Below are 27,085 nucleotides of genomic sequence, written 5' to 3'. Positions count from 1 at the left end.
CACTGCTCCATTGATTTCAGACATAGTGTTTTGAAAAAGCAACAACAAATGGCTTGAAGATTGGAGTGTATTACTTTTTGAAAAACAGATGAGGAAAATTTCACAGTTGCCCCCGAGTCTTGCAGTTAAATCTTATCAAAGTTTTCTTTTTAAGACACAGAAAATGTTAGTGTCACCATGAATCAACATTCCATATTTCCTGTCTTCTACTGTGGTTAGTTTCTGAAGCCTTACACAATATTCTTGCAGAAATACATTTTTCATCTATAATGAGCTGCTGGTTTATTTCCAAAACATGTTGAAATGGCACCCAAGAAATCCTTTAAGGTCTTTGAAGTTCCATCCTTTTTTTATATACTTGTTTAAGCATGTAGTTAAATCCAGGGGTAAAATGCTACCAGTTCACCTGAACTCGTAGTAAAAAAAGCTACCAGTTTGCCCAAACTGGTAGTAAAAAAATGCTACTGGTTTGGGCAAACCGGTATTTCTGATGATCAGCTGTGATGCATGATTTATATTAGCTAGAAAGCAGGATTGCGTGGCACAGAGGATTCCTCCCCTCGCTGTTCTACTTACCTTTGCAGGCGTGTTTGGTAGCAGGCTCCGCCCACCCAGCCAGATGTCATCATATCCATTTTTTATGCTCTGCACATGAATGGAAGGTCCTGCACATGTGAGGAGGTGGCGCATGCACTCACATTTGCAAACTGTTAGCGAACCTGTTTAAATCTTCCCATGAATTGAATTGCATTTTTAGCTTGAGATATTTCAGATTTTAAACCCTGGATATGTTTACAATTCCAGTCCTTGCCTTCAGACAAAAGAACTTACCCAATTCCATGTATGCTTATGTTCCCTGAACAACATTGACAGCAGGTTATACAAAGTTTATATGAAAGCCTTTTTTTTAAAAAAAATGTTCCATATTTCTACTTTCCTGGAATATAATCTTGAAAACATTTTAAAATCATAATATATAATAATTACAAAGAAGTGCAATTTGATTTAGGTAAATATAACAGCAATGTAATCTGTAGGGAGTTCAAAGTGAGTGCTACAGTCATTTTGTTCTGTAGAATCTGTAGCAGCAAAGCCTGAATTATGAGACACAACATTTGAGGAAGGCTATTTGTTCTCATTGCTTTATATTGTTGCAGATAATCTGCAGGTGCCATGGGAAACAGCTTTGTGGACTTTATACAGTAATGACATAACCATATGTCAGGAGTCTGGAACCTTTCTTATGGCCATTGAGCCATTTCATTCCATCATGATTTCCACTGCTTTTCTGAAACAGTTCATCTGTTCATTCAACAAATTTTCAGAAAGAAATAATATCATTTTTTGACAGAAGTCCCCAATTTAAGACAGAGGTGTCTAACCTTGGCCCCTTTAAGACTTGTGAATTTTCAATTCCTGGCATGGCTGACTGGGGAATTCTGGGAGTTGAAATCCACATGCCTTAAAGTCACCAAGGTTGGACACTTCTGATTTAAGGCATGTTTTTGAAGGGGATATTTCAGCTTTAAATGCAAAGATCCACCTGCGCTTGGTCTACCATCCACAGGCAGATGTGGAAATGGAGAGGTTAATTATCTCCTTAGAACACTACTTTAATTGTTATATAAATCATAACCAAGACAATTGGCCTGGCTTTTAGCCCAAGGCCAAGTTCCCTTATAATAAACTCAATTGCTGCTCCCACTTAGTAATTATTTCAAGCCACCAAACATCCGGTCTTGCTGCTGAATGTTTCCCAATGTCCCCCATAGACACATCCCCTCCTAATTCCAGAATGCTCCTATTTTCTCCAGGAACTTTTGAATTTCTTAATCCCTCCTCTGGGAATACTTGAGTCAAGCCAAATTACAGCCACATTGAAATTTCATCCAGTTCTTCTCCATTCCTTCCTGATCCTGGAACATGTCCCATGTGTTTTGTGCACCTCTGTCCCCACCCCTATTAATGGCAGCAAATTAAGGAAGTGATAATACTATGAGAAAAAAATAAAGTTCATTTGTAAAGTAGTAGATGGTAGCATTGCAGGACTTTGCCTGTCCTTTTGTTATACTGTTGGCTTTAAGAACACTTCTCATCTCCGTCTAAATAGAAAATGCTTTTCTCCCAAAGTCAGGCCTTGAGTTACATATCATATCCATCACCTTCATGGAACTCAAATGGTTGAAGGACATGACACTCTTGTTATGTCTGAGATTACGTCATGTTGTGAGATATATTTCTGGAATAGAGGGGAGAAGGAGGATAAATTTTTGAGCAAGAAAGTAGAACCTCCCTGTGCCAACAATTTTAAAAAGGGTAATTGAAAATGATGCTGATGCAATCAGAGAGTTTGAGCCTTTGTTTATTTCCTTTTAAGTTAAGTTCAGTACGAAAAATAATGGGAAGTGGTTTGCACAGTCACATTGGCTTTTATCACCTCCCAGCAGTGACCAAGAGGAAGTCTGGTCAATGCTAAATGCTTAGCCTAAAGCAATGTACGGATCACATTTATTCATTAGATCTTTTGTCAACTGACCAGTAATACTATGTGAGTATTGGCACTTTCCTGTGTTATTTTTTTAAAAGAAGAAAAATTCCTCTGCTTTGAATGACTGTTTAAAGCTTTGTCTTCTTGTTTCAAAAAATATATATCTTAGCCTTATATGGAAATCTAAACATTTCTAGAGAAGTGAGAAGCAGACTATCTGTTGGGTGAGTTATTGCAGTTAATCTCTTTATATCTGGTAGTACTGCCTTCAGTTGGGCTTTTGATCCTATGTTTTTAATTATGCCTCTTTGAATGTTATTTAACATCTGCAGAATGTGTGTGTGTGTGTAGATAGATATAAATGGATAGACAGACAATGTACACCTTCTCCTGAAGATCTGTAACAGGGTATTCTTTGTATAATGTGCTCAACTGGAAGCTAGATAATCAGTTATGATGGTTTTAACTTAGATTACTGAACTAAGAAATGGATTGTACTCAATGGTCCCCTGTCTTCCAACTCAGGGATTCTCTGACAAGCAGGAAATAGTATTATGGACCGGATTTCTTATTGCACCTACTCTACAGTACTTCTGATTCCCACAGGAAGAGTCAAGATAGTCTAAAGTAGTTCTGGGCTAGCCACTTTTACTCTTATGGGAAAGCAGAGCTGGCTGGTTATCTGGCTAGTTTTAGAATGGAAGGAATAGAAAAAGAGAAAAACTAGCTTTGTTTCTCAATTACTTTTTGAAAACATATACATACATATATAGATGCTAATGTTCTTGTATTTAGATGATTTTAATTATTAAAATCATTTCAAAGCTATCCCAAGCACAGGAAAAGTTTAATATCTTGTTACTTGGCACAGTCACATTACATTACAGATAGTCCTCAACCTGGAACTTCTTCTTTTTTTTAATTAAACAAAAAAAACACACACAAAAATCATTCTTCATTACATCTTCCAGAAAGCATGTCGATTGGTTACAAATAAATTTCGTGTGTTACTACCACAATCATTCTTTATACTTCCTTCATATTGGATTGTACATTTTAAATCGAAGATCTTTATGTATTTTACCATCAATGTACCATCATTCTCATTTAACTATAATTGTTTAAACGTGCTTTTATCTAGAATCATTTATATTTAAAGACACAACCACATACTGGCATTCATTAGCTGTTTCTGTAAACCTCAGGCTTATACCCAATTGCTTTCACCAATGTCAACACATATAAAATCATTAAACATTATTCATTAACATTTTGTTATTGTTATTGTAGTTATCTAACATCTTTATAATAAATCTAGACATAAATTTATTAATAGAATTTATAAGTACCCAGGAGAGATTACATCTTTATAACAAAATCCAAAACAAAAAAGTATTAGTAAAATTGATAAATCTTTTTCCCAGGTCCCAAGTTATAGTTTATATCCAAATTGTTTTTACTAATTAAAGTTATTATTTCATTATTATTATCATAATGGATTATTTGTTAACGAATAAACATTTTAAAAACAAAGACATTCTATAATCATCTACAAAATTCTACTTATTAATCACCAAGGATTAACTAAGTTCTTAATTATCAACACTCCTTGTCAACCTGTGTCTTTCCAGTAACAAAACAATCTTATCTCTTTAGCCAGTAACATTTCGTTATTGTTATTGTAGTTATCTAACATCTTTATAATAAATCTAAACAAAAATTTATTAGTGGAATTTATAAGTACCCAGAAGAGAGATTCAATCTTTGTAACAAAATCCAAACAAAAAAATATTAGTAAAATTAATAAATTATCAACACTCCTTATCAACCTGTGTTTTTCCAGTAATAAAATAATCTTACGGTATCTCTTTAGCCAGTTGTTGCATCAATTCTCTTATTAGCTTCTTTATAGAATTCTTTAAAACTTCTCTCCGCACTTTTTTGCTCAGAAGATCTCTCATATAGTCTCATTGCCCTTCAGCTGGTATTAAAATTAATATGTCTTTGATTATCAGACGTCTTTCTAAAGCTGTTTCTCTTCTTAATTCCATCATCAAATCCATATCTTGACAAGAGAGGTAGAGCTCCAGATAGTCAAATTCACTTTTCAATATCTTTTCACTTTCACTCATGTGTGCTTCATTAGTAGGTTCATCTGTTGTCTTGCCTTTATCTTCTATATCTTCTATATCTTCATTCTCTTCTTTAGTTTTTGGAGCTCCAACCCCTTCAACTTTTGCTACGCATAACAATAATTTATCCAACTCCTTATCAAATCTCTCGGATCCTTCCAATAAATTTTGAAGTCCATCCAAAACATCTTGAAGGCTTAAGGCTTCCTCATCTGTATATAGATACATATTTCCGAAAAAAGAAAAAAAAGATCTAAATTCCACTGCCACTCTTGCCTTCAATATCTCTTTGATCTATAAAAATACTTTTATTTTGAATTCACTTATGCACAAGTTTCTTCTAATTTTTTTCAGAGATGGAGGGTCCTATCTTTTCTTTTCCTTCCCTTGCCCAAAATATTTCTCACAGACACTTGCAAAGGAACAGTCCGTGTCCTTGAGATGTTATCAGTCCACAAACAAGCTGCAAACCCTCCAACTTCAGTAAAATCAAGGAAAGTAGAACAAAGGATACATTGTTTCAAAAGAAAAAGAAAAACCAAGTTCTGGCTTCTGAATGGCAGATTCAACTTTCTTTTATTCGTTTCAGGCTTAAAAAAAAAAGCAAAAGTCTCTAAATATCTTTAATAAAATTTAATAAACAGTAGGAGGAAGGATTGTTAAAATAAAAAAGAGGTTTTAGTTCAGCCAAAAAATAAGGTAACAGGGAATAGAAGAAAAAAATCAATTCATTCACTTAAGAGGAGAAATGGGAAGCGTTACAATCACTTCAATCCTCAAAGCGTTGTTACATAGAAAAAAAAAGGGGGAAAAACTTTCTAAGGCAGTCCAATAGAGATAAATTTCACTGCTTTATTCTTAGCTTAAAGGACTAATTTATCCTAGAAAAAAAAAGTTTCTTTGGGCGATCATTCTCAAAGAAAAAAAAAATCTCACCAAATAGACTCACTTTCACTTTCACCGCCTTTCCTCCGGAGCCGTCTCCGACTTTGTCAGCCTGGGGGCTGTCTATTTACCGCCGCTTTGGAGAGCTTCCCTTGGGTCAAACAGGGACTTTGCCATGTCCCTGTGACCAGCAAGGATTTGTCTCCCTTTCACCATCTCTCTGGGATGGCTTAGGTCCATATGGACCGTTACAGCAGTAAAAGAATCAACGGCGGTGTCGGACTATCGAGACCGCACATTGTGTCATCGCGACATCTGGCTCTCGTCCCACTGTCTTCAACCTGGAACTTCTGTCGCTATGGGTGTGGTTGTTAAGTGAGTTGTGCCCAATTTTATGAACTTTTATTGTGGCCGTTAAGTGAGTCACCATGCTTGTTCCCCGTTGACTTTGCCTGCCCCCTGGGAAGATTGCAAATGATGATCACGTTACTCCAGGACTGCCATAAATACCTATTGGTTGCCAAGTGCCTAATTTTTTTTCATTTGACTGCAGGGATGCTGCAATGGTCCTAAATTTGAGGACTGGTCATTAGTCACTTTTTTCAGCATTGTTGTAACTTTCAATGGTCATAAATCAAGGATTATGTGTAAATTCGTTTTAGCTTTTCTGTGATATCTGAAGCAACCTTGTAGACAGATCATTATGGTTACATTTGCATGTAATATTTTAAAAGAAGTATCTTGATAATCATGTGTAGCCTGAAGTAGTCTGTAATTTCCTCCTTGTTTTAAGGCAATAGCAATTCAAGAAAAGTGAATAAATTTTAAGAGGAGCATGATCATAGCTTTTAATGATTTATGTCTTTCCTTCTGGCGATTACAGGGATAAATATTCTGTTCTTTACTCATTGCAAAGAAAAAAATTCAACTGACAGAATAACAGATTTGGAAGAGACCTTGGAGGTCTTCTAATCCAACCTCCTACTTAGGCAGGATATACCCTACACCACATCAGACAAATGGTTATCCAACATCTTCTTTAAAACTTCCAGTGTTGGAGCATTCACAACTTCTGGAGGCAAGTTGTTCCATTGATTAATTGTTCTAAGTGTCAGGAAAATTCTACTTATTTCTACATTGGTTCTCTCCTTGATTAGTTTCCATCAATTGCTTCTTGTCCTCCTTTCAACCTGCCTTTGGAATAGGTTGACTCTCTTCTTTGTGGCTACCTCTTAGATATTGGAACATTGCTATCAGGTCATCTCTAGTCCTTCTTGGCCCCATAGACCAACTAATCCATTATTTCTGTATTGCTGAAAATTATTTTTCTCTGCTTGTTTTAATATATTTTTACAGATGGCCACATGAATCCTTTTTTCACAAGAAAGGCTTTTAATTCTTTTTATAGCTTTTTCCAGTAGTGTGGAGGGAGGGGTCACGGCAGGGTTATCGCAGCCTGATTGGTCCATTTGACTGAGAGAAAGCTTCTTAACCTTCGGCTTCTCCCGTTGGTTCCCAGTTTCCTCTCAGTCAGGTCCAAGACTCAGGTTTGGTTCCTAGTTAGAGAGTTTTTATAGTATTTTAGTATTGGATTTGTAAAAAATTGAACAGTCTAAATTTAAAGATTTTTTTCTAGATGGTCTGCCTTGCAGGGCTGTTGTTACTGCCCTCGGAAGGCTGAGAGACAGGGGGGGGGGCGTTCCATGCCTTTCCTCTCCCAGGGGATCGCCCGGACTGATGCCTGGAGTCTCGGGCGTGCTGGGCGATCCTATAACCTTGTTGGCTGCCTAGTTTTGCAGCGATACGTCCGGATTGACTGGAGCCGCAGCGCGCCGGGGTTTTTCGGCGCGAAAGCGGCAGATCGGCTTCCTTTCAAGTCGCCTTAATCCCAGGGCCGGTTGCGGCTCGCGGCAGAGGCGCGGGGGCATTTTTTCTTGTCTACGGGGGTTTTTAGACTCCCCCAGTGAGTGCAGGCTTGGATCGGGGCGGCGAGCTTGCGAGCGGTCGCCCAGAGGCTCAGGAAGCGTCAGCCAAGGTCGGCGGTCATTTTTGAGCGCGCTTTGTCGGAGGACCGCCCACGGAAGCCGGCGGCCATTTTGTCACACGTGGCTGGGCCTGCAGCACATAGAGGCCGGAGGATCGTGCTGGTGCGAGTACAGCATCGCAGGCAGCCCAGAGCAGGCGTCTTCTCACCAGCTAAAGGGCTGTGGCTGCTGATTTTTCCTGTTTTTCGACTGTTTTCCACCTGGAGCACGTGAGTGGGGCGATGGCGGAGAGATCGGAGTCCCAGCAGGCCGCGCCACACCAGGCGGGCGAAGATAGGGCGGATCCCACCCCCACAGTTAGGCCTCGAGCTCCTCGGCCTTGCGCAGAGGAAAGGCCTTCAAGAGCTCTGCAAAGAGATGAGCTCAGGCGATCAAGGGCCATTGAAAAAGTTATTGAAAGGGCGGAGAAAAGGCAGGCCCGGGATCCTGGGCCTAGATCCAGATCCCCACGTCCTTTGGCTTCCTGTCCTTCTCCTCCTGTGGCCAGGGGGTTTAGCCCTTCATCTTCATCTGACTCCTCAGGTAGATCTGATAGGAGTCTGGGGCGGGGGGTTCCTCGCTCTCCTTCTCCTTCCCGGGGGACTAGAGGGGCAGATAGGGAGGACCCATTGGAGGGTACCTCTGCAGGCCCGAGTAGGGGCAGTAAACGTAGCAGGGCCCATGTGGCACCAGATTATGACTCAGAGGGCGATGAGGAGGATCTGGAACACCTTCCTGAGAACCTCAAAAGGCTTATTTCTGCGGCCATCTCTAGGGGCATAGCCCAAAGGGACAGGTCGTATCATCACAGTAGGCTTACTCCTTTTGGTAGATCTAGGTCTAGGGCTTCTTCCCCCTCCCTCATGAGTGAGGTCTCCTCAAGGGGGGAGGCGAGGAGGGATGATTGGGGGTTTTCGGAGGAGGAGGATGCGGCCCCCGAGCCGCCTCGTTCCTCAAACCTGTTCCTCCAGGCCATGTTCAAACCTTTGCTTAAGAAGGCTAGGAGGACCACCAAGGTGGGCACTGGGGACCCCACAGTCCCTCCGCCCACTGATCCAGACATGGTCATGTTCTCAGCGACTGCCACCAATAAGGAGGAGATTCCTGCTCCCCCCCTGTTTTTGGAGGTAGCTACTAGTCAGTGGGCCCGTCCTTCTAACTTTTCTCCGCCGGGCAGCAACGACCGTCGCGCCTATAACATGGAAAAGTCGTTTGTGCAGGCTATTCAGCTTCCGAGTATAGATCAGCCCATAGCAGCTTTAGTCTCATCCTCCCCAGTGGTCTCGGGGGACGCGGCAGACAAGCTTAAACCAGAGGACAAGAGGGCGGAGCTCACTTTACGTAAAAATTTCAAGGCCTCAGCATGGGCGGTGCGGGCGGCGGCTGCCGCCTCGTACTTCAACCGTACAACGGTTATGTGGCTTCGCCAGCTTCAGGATCGTATCCCGATCCAAGATGAGCGGGTACACCAGGATTTGGCTAAAATAATGGCAGCGTGTCAGTATTCGGCTGATGCGACCTTAGACGCTGTTAGATTTGGGTCAAGTGCTTTGGCCACCTCTGTGGCCTCTCGTAGGCTCCTGTGGCTCAGGAACTGGCAGATGGACTATAAAGCCAAGTGGGATCTAGTAGCTGCCCCCTTTGAGGGTCAAAATTTGTTCGGGGCTTCTTTAGACCCGATCTTGGTGGAAAATAAAGATAAGAAGAAAGTTATGCCTACATCCACCAAGAAGACGGAGCCCCGTAGTCATCCCTATCGCAGACCCCAGTTCAGGTCTTATGACAGGGATCAGGACCAGCGATACCAACCGTATAGGCAGGACAGGCCTTTCAATAGGCAGAGTTTTCAGGACCGTTCCAGATATCAGCCGCAGGCCAAGCGGCCCTTTCGTGGGGGGGGCGGCCGCCCCTTCCGCAGAGGGAAATGACTCGAACCCGAGTCATCCCATCGGAGGCCGCCTGGCACTGTATGCGGACGAGTGGGATCGGGTCACGTTGGACGGTTGGGTCAGGGCGACCGTTCGCCACGGCCTAAGGTTAGAATTCCTTTCCAAACCCCCAAGTTTTTTCAAAGTTTTTCCCCCGGCTCGGGACCCGAGGCGACGTCGCCTCATGGACCTCGCGGTCGCCCATCTTCTAGAAATCAGAGCAGTGGAGGTCGTTCCGGAGCCGGACAGGGGGCGGGGCTTCTATTCCCACCTGTTCGTAGTTCCAAAATCCTCGGGGGGTTGGAGGGCGATCCTCAACCTGAAACGCCTGAACCGCTACCTAGTATACAGGCGGTTCAAGATGGCGTCCCTGAAATCCATTCTGCAGGGCATTCGGAAGGGGGATTACATGGCCTCAGTAGATTTGACGGAGGCCTATCTCCATGTCCCCATTCTTCAGTCTCACCGGCGTTATCTCAGGTTCTCTCACCGGGGCAGGCATTACCAGTACCGGGCTCTCCCGTTTGGTCTGGCCTCAGCTCCGAGGACGTTCACCAAAGTCCTGGCAGCACTGGCGGCTTACCTGCGTTCCGTTCCGGTGAGACTTCAGTGTTACTTGGACGACGTCCTGGTTCAGGCAGGATCCTTATCCAGAGCCAGGTCGGATCTTCGGCTGACGATCCGTTGGCTTCAGGTGTTGGGGTTTTCCGTGAACTTTCCCAAGAGCCACCTGTCCCCATCCAGGCAGATCCTACACCTAGGGACAGTGATAGACTCAGAGTCAGGGAGGGTCCGCCTGTCTCCAGAACGTTTGTCCAGCCTACGCCAGCTGGTCTCTTCCATACGAAAAAGAAGGTCTGTTTCCATCCTGACCTTGTCACAGCTCCTGGGGAAGATGGTCTCTTGTATAGGGATAGTGCCCTGGGCCCGACTCCATCTGCGACCTCTCCAGTGGGCCTTGATCCCAGTCCAGAGAAGGATGATGAGCAACTCCTTGCGGCCAGTTCCTCTACCAGCGGAGGTGAGACTCTCTCTTCGGTGGTGGCTGTCCCCAGCGCTGCAACAGGGGGCTTGCTTTTGGGAGCCCGAGAGAGTTACAGTGACGACGGATGCCAGCCTTTTCGGCTGGGGGGCCGTGATGGACTCCGACATGACCCAGGGGCGTTGGTCTGCCTCGGATCTCCGCCACAACATCAATTGGCTGGAGCTGAAAGCCGCCAGACTGGCCCTCAGGACTTTTCGTCATCACCTGCGGGGGCAACATGTTCTTTTGCTCACGGACAATGTGGCAGCGAAGGCCCATGTCAATCGCCAAGGGGGCACTCGTTCCCGCGCTCTCTGGCGGGAGGCACAGTTGCTGGGACTATGGGCGGAGAGGCATTTGGCCTCGATCGTGGCGGAGCACATCTCGGGAGTGTCGAATCTCCAGGCGGATTGGCTCAGCCGCACGACTCTGGACGAGGGCGAGTGGCAACTGGGCACGGAGCTGTTCCGGAAAATCTGCATCAGATTCGGCTTGCCGCTGGTGGACCTGTTTGCCTCACCCGAGAACGCCCAGCTGCCGCGTTTTTTCACCCGGTTCCAGACTCCCTCGGCGGAAGGAGCGGACGCCCTCAGGAGCCGGTGGCCTCCGGGCCTTCTTTATGCCTTTCCTCCCCTTCCCCTCATTCCCCGAACGATAAGGAAGGTAGTCACAGAGAGGGCTCTCGTGGTCATGCTAGCCCCGTACTGGCCGAGGAGACCGTGGTTTGCGGACCTGGTCCAGCTGTCGGTAGTAGATCCATGGAGGATTTCCCCAGGGGAGGTCGTTTTGCGTCAGGGTACCGTGGATCACCCAGAGCCACAGTGGCTTCATCTGACCGCTTGGCTCTTGAACGGGGGATGTTGAGGGGGCGGAGGCTCTCGTCAGGAGTCATTGCCACCTTAGAGGCGTCTAGGAGGCCTTCCACGGTTAGGATTTACAACGCCACGTGGAGGGCGTTCGCAAAGTGGTGTATTCCACTGGGGTTGGATCCCTCTAGGGCTACCGTCCCGGATGTGTTGGAATTCCTCCAGAAGGGATTGGAGGACGGCTTGTCGCATAATACTCTCCGGCGTCAGGTGGCGGCCTTGGCCACCATTTTGGGGGGGGAGGGTTCTCCGACTCTTTCCCGTTCCCCCCTGATTAAGCGTTTTCTGAAAGGGGCGGCCAATATCCGTCCGCCTCCGGTTCATAGATTTCCGACCTGGGATCTGACCCTGGTTCTCCAGGCTCTGACGGGCTCCCCGTTCGAGCCGCTTAGAACGATACATATGCGTCTGCTTACCCTTAAGGTGGTGTTTTTAGTGGCCATTACATCGGCCAGGCGCATTTCAGAGTTGGGGGCCCTTTCTTCCCGCAGTGACCTGTGTGTAATTCACCAGGACAGGGTGGTCCTTCGGTTAGATCCTTCGTTCATCCCGAAAGTGAATTCACAGTTTCACAGGGCCCAGGAAGTTGTGCTCCCGAATTTCTGTCCCAATCCTTCAAGGGAGCAGGAGTTAGTGTGGCATAAGCTAGATGTCCGCCGGGCGGTTCGCATATACCTAAAGCGAACGGAGGGCATTAGGAGGACCGAGGCGTTGTTTGTTTCTTTTCACCCAGGCTCGTTAGGACGCAAGGTGTCGTCTTCCACCATAGGACGGTGGATAAGGTTGGCCATAGTTGAGGCTTATGGGGCTTCCGGGAAGCCCCCCCCATCGGGGATCACTGCTCACTCCACCCGCAGTGCCGCTACTTCTGCGGCCTGGGCCACCAGGGCGCCCTTAGAGGATATTTGTAGGGCGGCGGCCTGGGCTTCCCCCACGCCTTTTATTAGGCATTATCGGTTGGATGTTTATGCTTCGGCTGAGGCATCGTTTGGTCGGAGGGTCCTTCAGAGGGTGGTGGCCGATTCTTCACCTGGGACCCAGTCGGCCCGCCCAGGGACGTAGCGTGGGTATGTCCCTGCCGTGACCCCTCCCTCCACACTACTGGAAAAAGAACGTTGGTCTTACCTGAACGTTTTTTTCTGGAGATGTGGAGGGAGGGGTCACATTCCCGCCCTAGTTAGTTAGACAGGGTCCGGGAGGTGTAGAATCGGGAGGCCCCGGGGGGGCTTGTCCTTGTTTGTGTTTAATTTACAGGTGCTGGCCGTGACATTGCGGAAACTGGGAACCAACGGGAGAAGCCGAAGGTTAAGAAGCTTTCTCTCAGTCAAATGGACCAATCAGGCTGCGATAACCCTGCCGTGACCCCTCCCTCCACATCTCCAGAAAAAAACGTTCAGGTAAGACCAACGTTCTTTCTCTGACTAATGCCTTCCAGAAAGATACTAAGTCCGAAACTTACTTATTTATTCAATAATGTTTTCAAGTTGATCAATGCTGCAAACTTTTGTGAATGTAAATTTTCCAATTTCATTGTGTTTGAGGTTTGGTGACTTTAATGAAGACAAATTCAAGAAATCCATGGGTATAGGGGGAGAGTAGCAAATTTATCCTGTCTCCTTTCCCTGGAATCCAGAAATAAAAATTATTCTAGTTAAAAATTCATTTTCTGCAAAAGTAGAATGACATTCTCTATATTGCTTGGAAAAAATAGGTGGTTCTTAAGAGCTGACACTGACTTGACAACACATAAACCAATCAATCAATCCTTTATATAAAGTAGGTTCTAGAACTATAAAAAAGCTTTAGAGTTAGAGTTAAAACTAACTTGATACATATGAAATGAACATTAATTGAGAATCATAGGAAATCAAATGTTATAGACCAGTGAAAATAAAAAGGAACCTAAAGAGAGTGTGGGTTGAAGCATTGAACTGTGTAATAGGTACACAGTTTTGTATGGTTCAGGTTGCCATGAAACGTAATAACTGTTCTATCAGCAGAGGGAGATGTTGCAAAACTTACCATAGCAATAGCACTTTATATACCGCTTCATAGTGCTTTACATCCCTCTCTAAGCGGTTTACAGAGTCAGCCTATTGCTTCCAATAATCTGGGTCCTCAATTTACCCATCTCGGAAGGATGGAAGACTGAGTCAACCTTGAGCCTGGTGAGATTAGATCTGCCAAACTCCTGACAGCTGGCGATCAGCAGAAGTAGCCTGCAGTATTGCACTCTGACCACTGCGGCACTGTGGCCCTAGGAAATGTTATCACAAGCAAAGAGAGAAAATCTCAGGGTGGAAGCAGAGAGGATTGTTGCTCACTGCTTACCCATAATGCATATATTTTTCTTGGTTATATCTCTAATATTTAGACTCATCTAGGATATCAAGAATTGTGGACCTTTTCTGCATAAGGAAGCTCAAAAGAATTTTTGTATAGACCTGAAAAGACAATGCTTTCCTTTTTTTTTTTGTTATGTTAGTAGTATGGCTACACTGTCACCACTAATACACCTACACATATATATATTGATTGTTCTTGTTAAAATTAACATTTTAAAAATAAGCAAATAATAATTCATTGTGTATAATTTTATAACATGTCATTACTTCATTCACTTTTAATTTTAGCTGTTTTATATTGATAAATATCTCTGTTCCTGTCTGCAAAACATATTGCCTTAGTGTAAACTTTCAGTCTAAACCATGCATGGGAAAGACACTTGAAAATATGATCGAGTGCGGGGAAAACATTGACTTTCATTACACCTTGCTGACACTGTTGTGCTCTGAATATGCCTCGCTTGAAAAGGCATTGTTGTTCTCATTATTGTTTAAAAAAACAGAATGTGGTTTCACATCTTAGTAGGATATCACCATACAATCTCTAATGCAGGGTAAAACACTTGTAATTAAATTAAGGCGCTTGTAGGAAAAGCTACAACTGTCGATCAGAAATGTCTGCAGTTTGGTGGTTCGAATCCCAGCACTGCGTAATGGAGTGAGCTCTTGTGACTTGTCCCAGCTTCTGCCAACCTAGCAGTTCAAAAGCGTGTAAAAATACAAGTAGAAAAATAGGAACCATGTTTGGTGGAAGGTAACGGCACTCCTTGCGCCCTCGCCATTTAGTCATGCAGGCCACATGCCACAAAGACATCTTTGGGCAACGCTGGCTCTTCAGCTTTGAAACAGAGATGAGCACTGCTCCCTAGAGTTGGGAATGACTAGCAGGTTGCTCCTGGTTTGGCCTGGATCGGGCAAACCGGTAGTAGCGGCAGCAGGAGGCTCCACCAACCCATCCGGATGCTTCTGCGCACAAGTGCGCAAGAACGAACTGGTAGCAAAAAAAAATTGGAAATCCATCACTGGACTACCACATATGTGCGAGGGGAACCTTTACCTTTAGGACAAGCTAATAAGGTTCCATCTTACCTTTACTAATACCTAAGTGCCTTGAATAATTACCAAGCAAATGTTTCTTCCTATTGAAATCTTTAGTAAAATGTGATTACACAGTCGGAACTCACTGAATTTCAGGAGATTGTGATTTCTGTAGGAGTCTTTCTAGTCAAGAATTGGTTAATCTTAAATTGTTTTGCTACCTTGGCTGGTTTCAAAGTTCCAGGGTTGGTTCTCTGTTTATTCTTGCCTGTTGCACCAGGAACTTACAAAGCGTGGAGCAAAATTGTGGATTTGTCTGATAAGTAAAATATGGGAATAAAAGAAAATGAATCAAGGATATTATGAAAGAGACTATTAAAAATTGTTTCAAGCCAAATAAAACAAGCACTGAGCTGAGCTTGCCAGTTGGGCTGCTCCACCCCTACCATCTTGGGGCAACAAAATAGAAACACATTTTATAACAGGAACTGTAGCAATGTGACCAGTTTCCTATCTTCTTCCAGCATATCTCCTTCCATGAGCTTCTTTCCTTTTTTTCCCCATGAATTGCCATTGTCTAAGCCAGAGGTCTTCAAACTTGACAACTTTAAGACTTGTGGACTTCAACTCCCATAATATGCAGGTAATCATATTACCTGCATATTCATCTAAGCATTTTACTTCAGCTAAAACAGACACCCAGGGCAGCTTATTTAAAACCACTAAAGCATGACAGTCCTTGCCTTTAGGCACAATCTAAGTGGGAGGACAGGAAAAAGGATAGAGGGAGGAAAGAGGCAAAATGCCAATTCTGGAATATTATACAGTAATACTTAATAACCTGAATAGAAATAGCTCAGAGGTAATGTTTCAGCGGAAATGAAATGATCTTATTTTTCCCATTTCCTCTGGTTGGTTGCATAAAAATTCTAAAAAATTATTAAAGAATGTGATGTTGAAGGTAACCAAGAGAAACTTCCATGTAAGAAGTCCAGGAAGAGAACCAAAACTGCCTATGATAAGGGAAGAAGGAGTCATGGATTTGTGTCAATATGGAATATTTATCCTGAAAATAAATAAAATTTGTTACAAAGGCAGTTTTGGATCAGTTGGACCTTTTTTTTATTAGTTTAAAGAATATATTGAAAACACTGATAATGTACTTTTTACATTATCTTTTTAGCATTTCTTGACGAAGATCTACGTTGTTATTTTGAGAAATTAAATTGCCTTTAAATTATCGCAATGGAATTATTGTCTTCTTTGCTGCCATTAAATTGCAAGAGTTAATTAGCAACTTCCTAAAAGGGAAATAACTATAAAGCAAGAGAATTTGCAAAGAGAAACTGGCGGCACCCAGGAGTAGAGCCTTCTCTGTGATGGGCCCAACCCTCTGGAATGACCTCCCCCCCGATATTAGAACTACCACCGACCTCCGCTCCTTCCGACAGAAGCTTAAGACCCACCTGTTCCAATTAGCTGGCTTAACTGATTTATAGTCCCATTTAACCTCCTGGCAAACATCTTATTGGGTAGTTTTTAAGGGTATTTTAAGGGTATTTTAATGTTTATTTGTATTTTAATTTAAATATTGTACAGTCCACATCCTACCTCCTCCGTTTACCTATTTGTATATTTAAGTATACCCATATTTTGTATTTATACTGTTTTAATATGACTGTACACCGCCCCGAGTCCTGTTTAGGAAAGGGCGCGGTTTATAAATTAAAGTTTAGTTTAGTTTAGTTTAGAAGTTATTGAAGAAGAGGGCAAGACTATTCACACTGGACAGTAAAAAAAAAGGAGGAAAACAAAAAGCAGTTTTGCAGTTTTAAAGCAATTCGCTTTAAAAGTCATTCTATAATAATGCACACAAGAGTAGTTCTGTTGATATGCTTATTGAAAGAGAAACAATGTCTTACAGTACACCATGTATGTTCTGTTCATATAACTATACTGTTAAATAAAGCTTTAATTATTTACTGGATCAGTGGTGGGTTGCAGGCAGTATGCCCCGGTATGGGCGTACCAGTGCCTGTTGGCAGCACCGGGTACCATTCTGTTATGGTGCTCTGGAGGGCCCACCCGTCCTCCTGTATTTGAGCTCTTTGGTGCTTCCGCACACGCGCACGGAGCATACAACGCCTGCGTGACGCTCCGGCGAGCAACAAGCATCGCGGAGGTGTCGCAGGAGGTAAGGACGCAGATGCGCGCTGCACGCATTCAGGTGGTGGACGCCAGGCTCCATTGCATCGTACCGATTGGAACAGGATCCAGAACCCACCACTGTACTGGAGTCACATATTGTACTAAGTGACAATGTGATTGGTACAATTTCAATTTAAACTAATATTGCCTGAGTCAACCAATTGTGGTTTATTCTTTAAATTGCAGTAAAGCAAGCTTATTTGTTTGTTTATTCTTTGTACATTTCACTGGTTACATGCATATTCTGCCTTGTCTTATACATAGAAGTGCATCCCATCTTATTTTATTCCCACCATTAAAATAGGTAGGCTGTGCTGAGAAATAATCATTGGTTCACTCAACTGGCAGATATCATCATCAAATGAGACATGAATCTTGGTCTCTCCAGTGGCAGTTAACCATCTTCTATATCAGGGGTGTCAAACTGGCTGCCTGTGGGGTGGATGCATCAAGTGCAGGTCACACCCACCCCAGCTCTACGAATGGGAAAATGTAGCGAAATGTCATGTGACAGCAATGTGACACAGTGAGTTTGATACCCGTGTTCTATATACTTAGCACGAAGAGTGAATCAGTTTTCTGTGAATATTCGTTGGAAACCAATAAGCTGTTTAATGTTCCAGAAGAAAGATTTGAGATGCCTCACAATAAAAAACAACTTTATTTTCCATAAGCCATTTAGGGATTGTTGTTTCCAATCTAACCCCTTCTTAAAGAAGCTCTCTGATGAAAATATTTGCAGACTGTTTGCACAAATTGCTAAGACTTTCCTTAAAATGGTTAGTTAACTATATCAGATTATACATTTTCTAAATGAGGAACTGTCATAAGTTGCTTGGTGTACACTAAGCCCAGAGATTTACAATACAATACAATAGCAGAGTTGGAAGGGACCTTGGAGGTCTTCTAGTCCAACCCCCTGCCTAGGCAGGAAACCCTATACAGTTCCAGACAAATGGCTATCCAACATCTTCTTAAAGACTTCCAGTGTTGGGGCATTCACAACTTCTGGAGGCAAGCTGTTCCACTGATTAATTGTTCTAACTGTTAGGAAATTTCTCTTCAGTTCTAAGTTGCTTCTCTCCTTGATTAGTTTCCACCCATTGCTTCTTGTTCTACCCTCAGGTGCCTTGGAGAATAGTTTGACTCCCTCTTCTTTGTGGCAACCGCAGAGATATTGGAACACTGCTATCATGTCTCCCCCTAGTCCTTCTTTTCATTAAACTAGACCAGGGATGGCGAAGTCACTTCCGGTTTGCTTGGAGGCTGGTTTTAAGTGTTCTGAAGGCTTCAGGGAAGCCTCCGGACGGTCGGGGGAGGCTCTTTTCGCCCTCCCCAGGCTCCTATAAAGCCTCTGGAGCCTGGGGAGGGCGAAAAAAGCATGTGAAAATGGGGAGGTGTCACGCGTTATGTGTGCATGCGCACTGGGGGGGTCGCGTGTTGCATTATGGGTGTGGCACGCCCGCACATGACCCCCCTGCGCTCCCCCCACTAGTGGCACGCGAGCCAAAAAAGGTTCGCCATCGCTGAACTAGACACACCCAGTTCCTGCAACCATTCTTCATATGTTTTAGTCTCCAGTCTCCTAATCATCTTTGTTGCTCTCCTCTGCACTCTTTCTAGAGTCACCACATCTTTTCTACATTGTGGCGACCAAAACTGAATGCAGTATTCCAAGTGTGGCCTTACCAAGGCATTATAAAGTGGTATTAACACTTCACGTGATCTTGATTCTATCCCTCTGTTGATGCAGCCTAGAACTGGGTTGGCTTTTTTGGCAGCTGCTGCACACTGCTGGCCCATATTTAAATGGTTGTCCACTAGGACTCCAAGATCCCTCTCACAGTTACTACTATTGAGCAAGGTACCACCTATACTGTACCTGTGCATTTTGTTTTTCTTGCCTAAATCCAGAACCTTACTCTTTTGTTAATCATTGTTTGCTTAGGCACAGGGAGAACAGTACTAGGCAGAGTATGAAATTTTAGAGAAGTGTGTGGGTGAATGCACACACAAGTCCCAGTTGCCAAAAACAAAAGATTTATGAATATTACATTATAAATTGTGCTAGGTGAAAATTACTTTAGTAACAGAAATTTTTCTCAAGGTTCTTGCCATAATTTCTTTTTCATTTTGTATCTGGAAGTTTCTATAAATTCTTTTCTAAGCTACATTGCAACTTTGAATTTAGCTGTGATCTAACTATGTCTGATAGATACAGTTAGAAGCATGCAGATGTCACAGTTGGCAACCAGTCATTAAAATAAATACAATTTGCATTATGTGATTTGGCTTTAATAGTATCATTAAAACAAAAATGTTGTGTCAGTTTTACTCCCACAGATTTTATTCTGGGTTTATTACCTACAATGAATATATTCTATTTCCCCAAAAATAAGTCCTCCCCGGATAATAATCCCAATCAGGCTTTGGAGCGCATACGCTAAAATAAGCCCTCCCCGAAAATATTGCAACACAGTAGCAGCCATGAGGTGACCACACTCGCCACCTCCTGCACCTCAAAAATAATAATAAGGCCAAGTGCTTATTTTGAGGGTCAAAAGAAAAGAAGACCCTGTCTTGTTTTTGGGGAAACACGGTAATTAGCACTTTTAAAATTATAACATCATAAAGAGTATGGGCTAAGTATTCTCTGTTTCTGAAGTAAAGGTGCTATATGATATTTCTCTTTAGTTCTGTGCATAGTAACTCATTGAACCAGCTTTTTAAAAAATGAATTTGAAATAAAAAGACCTAACTGTTCTGGTACAAGAAAAGCAAAATATATTTTGGGGTAGTGTCATTATGGAATTTAACCACTAGATGTCATTGGACTTACTCATATGTGGATAAATTCAGTGTTTAGTGTTTAAGTGGTTTTTTTTTCCCTCCAGGGAACAGAAAAATGATAAAATCTAACCTTTCCGAGATTTCAGAGCCTTTCATGGTTAGTCAACATGTGGATATTGCTATAAAATATATTAATGGAGTTTCTCAAGGGGTTTTCTTTCTCTTTAATGGTTTTTTAAAAAGAATAAGGTATTTCTATTTAGGATAAATCTATCCATGACCATTAAAATCTGGATAGAAGTTACCTGTTCATCAGGAGTTCACTTTGGAAATATCAGTTGTGCAAAAAAAAAAAAAAAAATAGGGGAGGGGGGGTGTTTCAAAGACTTCATGTTGTTTTTGAGGACTCCTAAAGACAACTGGGCACTTAATGAAACTAGATAAAGGATTAAACAGGTCTTTGATTTGTCCCACCAGAACTGTTCTTATGCTCTTATGTCACTGAATAGTTCCCAAAAATCTCTTTTGTAGGAATCTTTTGTGCAAAAACCTGTTTTATGAATTGTTTTTTTTTAAATAATAACATCCCATCCTGTGACACCTTATTATCTTTACAACGTGGGCGTTGGAAATAATTTTGCTTCTGCATTTTCATAGTGATACACTGTTGCCTTTAACTTTTGGATTCAGTTTTAGTCCATTTGTATCTTACTGAAAATTAGAAGAGCCGGTTCTTTGTTTCATGACTTTGTTAAATGACTTGAAAATCTCTATCAATTTCTTTAGCAGGAAATCCTTTTATTTCTTTTTAGTTTCTATAGTCTCTTGTGGTTAGCTTTTGATGCTGCTGTGCAGAACCAGACTATTGACAAAGTTGTCCTCTACCCACCTCTCAATTTGGCTTCATTTTTTGTTGTTATTTTGCATTTTGAAGGAATGTTGAAGAAAAAAATAACGTTTTCATCCATTCATTCCCTTTCATTACTCTTTCCTTCTGTTTTAGCTGATCAGATTAATTCATTCTAAACTTAATTACACCAAGGTTCCATTTTGATGGATCAGATAAATACATACTAGACTTAAAGCTTCCTTAGATCAATAAAGTACTCTCACGTTTCTTTTTCTACCAATTCAAGGTAGGGGGAACAGTTTAGTTGGCTGAAACTTTTGTCTGATTGTGAGAGGCAGAAATAGAATTGAAGAGATCTTGCTGCTGCTAGCTTAGCTGGTTTGCAGCAGCCTTTTAGCACAGTTAAATGGCCTGATTTGCATTTGTTCTAGGTTCAAATCAGTTGCCCTCCACTTACCCTGCAAGCATCCCTTAGATATGAGGCTTGCTGTTAAAAGGAAACGCAGTGCTCTTGTAGAGGGTGTGTACCTATGAGAAACAGGAAGCAGCTCAGCAACTGCCTTTGTAAAGTGAATTCTAGTGCTGGTCTGTGCAGGTGTGTAGACGCACTGCTCCACGTACTTTTTCCAAGCATCTTGGCAGCTGGGCTGCCATTCAGCAGGAACTTTTCTCGGGGGAGAAGAGGGCAGAGCAGAATGACTACGTTGCAGCTGAAAGAATTATCTCATTCAGGTCTATACAGGAGAAGACGGGATCGCCCAGATAGTCTGGGTCTTCAGGAGTTACCTGAGCAGAAGCTAAGGTGAGTGGTAGGCAAAATGTATTAATGGCTAACAAGAGCTCAGCACATGGTTTATTTCTGCAATTGTTTTAGCAAAAAGAATCACTTACACGTCGGTGGATTGTGAGAACGTTAGTTGCAAGACATGCATGATCAGAAATAGTCACAAAGCAGATAATTTTGGGTGGAGTTAAGAGGAAAGGGCTTTTGGAAAGCAGCTCATTAGTTTGTTCATTAACCTAAATGCTACACAAGTATTAGCAAGTGACAGTACAAAGTGGCCACAGACCTTGGATTAGTTTACTTTTCTTCACAATGTTTGAGTGTTGGACAATATTTTAAAAATAATACTTAGTCAGCAAAACACGGTTGCAGAGAAAGAGAGACTTCCTTTAGGGAACTGAATGGGGTTAATCTATTATTCAAGAGGGGATTTCGTTTTTTAAAAAGATGGGTTACTTGTTAGATCATGCTCTTCTTTTTCCCTTTTTGGATTGGATATTTTTTATTGAAATGCTTCTGACAAAAGAATGCAGTAAAACCACTTGCAGCAGGAAGATAACAAAAAAAAGTAATATTTGTGATACGGGCTGGAGTCCAAAAATTAAATACCTTTTTTAAGGCAACATAACTTTTTTTTCCTTCCACCAATAAATACATTCTTTTTAAAATACTGACTTTTAAAATATAGGTCAGTGAAAAATCCTGTTTCTTTTTAAAATGAACTCAATGTTTTGGATCATAACTAGTGCCCTTTTATCCTACAATTCAAAAAAAAAGGGGGGGGAGAAAGAACTCTATAAAGTAAATGTTATCAAAGGGATGAATCGAAAGGAAAGGATGTCTATAGAACTATAGTTTGCTCAATTCTTTAATGTCAATAATAAAATTGCAAAACTGTTAGTGGTGCGTAATAAAACAAAACAGCGTGTAAAAATAAAAGATACTCCTTAAAAAAACCTGCCCAGTTCAGAAAGAGGTTTAGAGGATAGCTGATTTACTGGTAGCCACAACCACTATGTTCCCCAGCCCCACCCCAGCCCTAGAAGTGAGAGGTTTTTTTAGCCAAACACCATCTATTACTTATGAGAAATGTCACAAGGTTTGGGGGAATCCCAATGCAGCTTCGTATACCAATAGTCCTAATTTACTAACCATTCGTTCAGCAACCATTCAGAGTTATGACATTGCCGTAAAAGGAGATTTATGGTGGTCCTTGAAGTTGTGGCCTTCATAACATCCCTGCAGTTACGTGATCACGATTTAGTTGCTTGGCAGCCAACATGTATTGACAGCTCATTGACTTCTCCTTCACAGGGTTCTTGTATAGATAAAATGAAGAGGATTTAATTCTAATAAATGAATAAATCATATGTAGACTAATGATAGGCAACTCATGAGCCTTGAAACATTATAGATTCTGTTCTTCTTCAGACTCAGCCAGATTGGTCAGTTGCAAAGAATTGTGGGAAATGGCATTGCTGGTTTAGTGTCTTGTATTAGATATATAAGAAAGACCAGATTCAAATTGTCACTCAGCATAATATAAATTTTGCTACATCTCAGTTTTGTCTTTATTTTGTAGAGGAGAATAATAATGATCGTTTTGCTAATCCAAGTTCTTTAAAGAAATGGTGGGACATATATATAACTTACATGTATGGGGATTTAGATTGCTTTATTTAATTTAAATATTATTTCTTTAAAAATAAATTTTAAAGCTGTTTTTCATTATGAATTGGTTTTTATCTTCTTTGGGTTTGTTTTTAAAAATGAATGAATGTAGAAACTGAATATATTACAAAGTTGTGAGTATTTCAAAAATTAGAATAAGAATGATGTTTTTTGGGAGGGACATTGATGTAACTCTCAGATCTAATCTTCAGGTCAACATTTAAGTATTGACTAAAATAGTTGTGGTGCATCTTGGAAGTATTCTGCAGTTGCATTGGTCATCTTTTTCTTTCAATTAACTTTTCAGGGAAAACATTAAATTTATTCACAAAACTTGTGATTCCTTTTAGACATGATTAAACCCAACTATCTATCTTCTTTGAGATATATTGCATCTTAATTACAAAGTGATCCATTTATAAATAAACATGTGCAATTAGCTATGTGCAGCTCAGGAAACTTCCGTTATAACAGCAATTACAAGAGTTTCGTGCAAATGGGCATGCTAATAGAGTTGGTGCAAAAGTGCATTATCTTGGACTTTATGGCTGCACATTGAGAAATTATTCTATGCTGAATAGAGGCCACAATAGTGTTCCCGTGGGTGTATACAGTAAATTCACAGTTTTGGGTCATTCTTCAAGAAAACCACAGTTTGGATGAAGCTGTTTCTTAAAGAAAACTTTGATAAAGGCCTAACTATGATGTTGTGTTTATCTCTTAAAAAGAATGGATGGATGGATGGAGAGACAGCCAACAGATGACAGACAGACAGACAGACAGACAGACAGACAGACAGATTTCACTGTATTTCTCCTGTCCCCCCACTTTAAAAATGCCTTTCTGATGCAAACTGAATGATCGCATTTGAAGTTCAATACAAGTTGCCACTAGCTTTGGAGTTAAAAGTTAAGACAATTTCAATGTAGCCTGTTATTAGGATATGAATTACAGTTGTGCCTTTAGGCCTTATCTGAGAGCAGGAAAGCACTATTTTGGAAGGGGTGTGTATGTGTGTTTATATATGTGTAGACAGATATTCTAAGAGAGAGAGAGAGTCTTACAAAAATACGTGTTTCTGCTGTGGCCTTTTCCATTTCTCCTTTAAAAACACTGCCTGCTGTTTTCCTTGTATTACTGACATTCACTTTGGTTTTATGAGGTTGCAAAGCCCGATTGTATCTATTGTATTGTTATTGCTCAAAGGCTTGACTAAGTGTGGAGGGTGGGTTCCTGCCAGTTCTAACCTCTTCTATAGAAGAGGTTCCACAAATCTACAGTGCCGTTTAGAAACGGATCCAGCTTCCTCCCTCCCTCCTCCGCATATCATCAAGATGAAGAGCAAGAGGAGGAATTCTGGGAATTGAAGTCCACAAGTCTTAAAGCTGTCAAGTTTGAACACCCCTGGGGTTTTGTTTTCTAAAGGGTTTGGGGTGCAAGGGTCTTGTAACTTGACAGCTTTAAGACTTGCTTGCTTCAATGCCAGAGTTCCTGAGCTAACGTGACTGGAGAAAGAATTCTGGGAGTTGAAGTCCACAAGTCTTAAAGCTGTCAAGTTTGAACACTCCTGGCATTTTGTTTTCTAAAGGGTTAGGGGTGCAAGGGTCTTGTAACTTGACAGCTTTAAGACTTGTTTGCTTCCGTGCCAGAGTTCCTGAGCTAACATGACTGGAGAAGGAATTCTGGGAGTTGAAGTCCACAAGTCTTAAAGCTGTCAAGTTTGAACACCCCTGGGGTTTTGTTTTCTAAAGGGTTAGGGGTGCAAGGGTCTTGTAACTTGACAGCTTTAAGACTTGTGTGCTTCAAATGCCAGAGTTTCTGAGCCAACATTTTGGTTGCTAAGCAAGAGCGTTGTTAAGTGAGTTTCACCACGTTTTACAAGTTGGCCACGCCCACCCAGTCACATGGCTGGCAAGCCACTCCCACAAAGCAGGCCGCACCTACAGAAGAGGTTCTAAAAAAAATTGAAACCCACCAATGAGCATCACAGCCCTTCCTCCCATCCTCCTCTTACTTGTCCTTGTCTTTACCCGTAGCATGTTGCTTAATCATTCTTTAAAAATGCCTTCAGAGTTACTCACTAGCCCCAGAGTACAAGATGACAGCAACAAGGAGTTAGTGTACAGTAGAAGAAACTGCACTTTCTGATATGGCTGCCTGCCATGCCAGAAGCAGATCCTCCAGCTATGTTGTGCTTGGTCACTCACGGTGGGAAAAATGTGCAGGAGGTAAGTCAGCCTCCTTTCAGATGGAAGAACAAGTATGTGGCAACAACACCTTGAGTGAAACTGGCTTATCTGTCCTGTGCAGCACATTTTATGGCCTATACACTTTTAAGAAAAAGCCAAGGGTGATTGATAGATTGACCCAAAGAAGTTTTTGAATATGAAGTTAGAAAAAAAAATGCACATAGAGACGCCTGAGAGACTGCAGATATTATAATTCTGGAATGCTGTTCCTAGAAGCAACTGCATTTTAGATTCAGACTTTAAATTTTAATGTCAATTTCATGCAGTTGTTAAGAAAAAAGAATAATCACACCCTATTATTCTCAACTTGCTGTTCTCTTCCTAGAAAATTAATGTAAACTAAGCAAAAGGACTTTCGTCCTTTTTTTAGTTTGTGGCCAGGAAATTTGATTTCATTTCAGATAAATGGGCCCCTTTCTTTTGCGATCATCTGATAGGTATAATGTAGCATAGGGGAGGAAGTGGCATAAGGGAGGAATCGCAGCTCAAAGGAATATTGTTTGTATCTTTTTTATATGTAGGAGTTCTGATTTACCATAATTCCTAGCATCTCTAGTTGTAAAGATCAGATGGCAGTTGATTTGAAGACCTCTTGAAAGTTTAGAGTTGTGACCACAGCTATATAAACAAATGAAAATCTAATCTGGTAGAAAGCTAATGTACAGATTAGCATTCCCCTGACAAATGTGGCAATTCACAAACAAACTAGGACATTCTGTGTGGAAGTTGATGTAGAAACTTTAGGCTAGTTTTAGCTGGTTCAGGTTAATGTTTCTTCTTCCACCCCAGAGACCTCCAGGAGCCTCTTCAAACAAACTTTTTCCCTAGATTTGGAATGTTTTGATCCACCCATCTGCTTTCGTCTTGAACTAAACAACTTATTTTCCTTTGGATCTGCCTGTTTGGTGGTCTCTACCGGCTGTGCTTTCCCACGGACACCATTCCCTGTATAGAACAATAACTATCTCTGAGCTTCATGATGGGTCCAAAAAAATTACCACCTGGAAAGGCCTCATCGGCCCCGACATCTTCTACGTGCAGCCCCATTGCCCACCAGTCACAATTGGGGTCTTTTTTACAACCTAAAGCCCCTGAAGAGAGTTCAAAGGATTTCTCTACTCAGCAGATGCTTCAGGCCCTCTTAAAGGGACAGGATGAAATGAAAAAACAGCTGCAGGACAAAAAACTACACAGAATGAGCAGCGGATAGGTGTACTGGAGGAGGGTGCTGTTGGGATGAGGAGCGGCCTGGAGGCAATCCAAAGGGGGAATGTAGAATTTGAGAATCATGTGATAAAATATTTCTTCTTCCACAATATTAAGAAATTCTAAGATTCCCCCTTTCTTTGATTTGCTTTTATTTTATTTTATTGGTCATTCCTTTTCAAGGAAGACTCATTTTAGGCAAGCAGTAGCAAGCCTGGTCTTTTCCTGATGCTCACAATTCCATTGACCATATCTGCTTGGGTTAATGTGAAAACCAGCAGTTTATTTCCTTAGTAAGGGAAAAGGTTTTCCAATAGATTCTTGCAAAACATACTATATAGCCATACTATGTCTCATTAAATTAATGATGAAATAGGTTTTTATGCATTCTGTCAAATGAGAACTTAAACTAAGCTGTTTGTGCTTGGCTTATTAGATATCCATATATGACTATATTGACTTCTATATTGACTTCTATATTGACATTTTTAAAAATGTATTTCAATATTTTCTCATATATTGTTTGGGAGAGATTCTGCCTACTAGAAACTAAACATTTCATTTCTAATCAAATCTCCCTTCATTTTATGCTGCCAC

General features: G+C 41.8%; 1 protein-coding gene across 4 annotated transcripts in view; it reads left to right on the top strand.

Moving 5' to 3' along the window:
• The window catches only part of LIMS1 (LIM zinc finger domain containing 1), a 99,367-nt gene that overhangs the window by 29,402 nt on the left and 42,880 nt on the right, over positions 1–27,085 (top strand). For 2 of the 4 annotated variants that reach the window (XM_081948951.1, XM_081948950.1), the window contains exon 1: positions 21,154–21,380. The exons of the other annotated variants lie outside the window; for them this stretch is intronic. In XM_081948951.1, the coding sequence (XP_081805077.1) occupies positions 21,274–21,380 (107 nt within the window). In that variant the 5' untranslated portion in view covers positions 21,154–21,273. Of the gene's footprint in view, positions 1–21,153; positions 21,381–27,085 lie in introns of those variants that run through there. 4 annotated transcript variants of the gene reach the window in all.

Source organism: Natrix helvetica, assembly GCF_964273705.1.
Source record: "Natrix helvetica genome assembly, chromosome: 3".
Taxonomy (NCBI): Eukaryota; Metazoa; Chordata; class Lepidosauria; order Squamata; family Natricidae; genus Natrix; species Natrix helvetica.
This window is presented reverse-complemented; position numbering and strand designations above follow the sequence as displayed.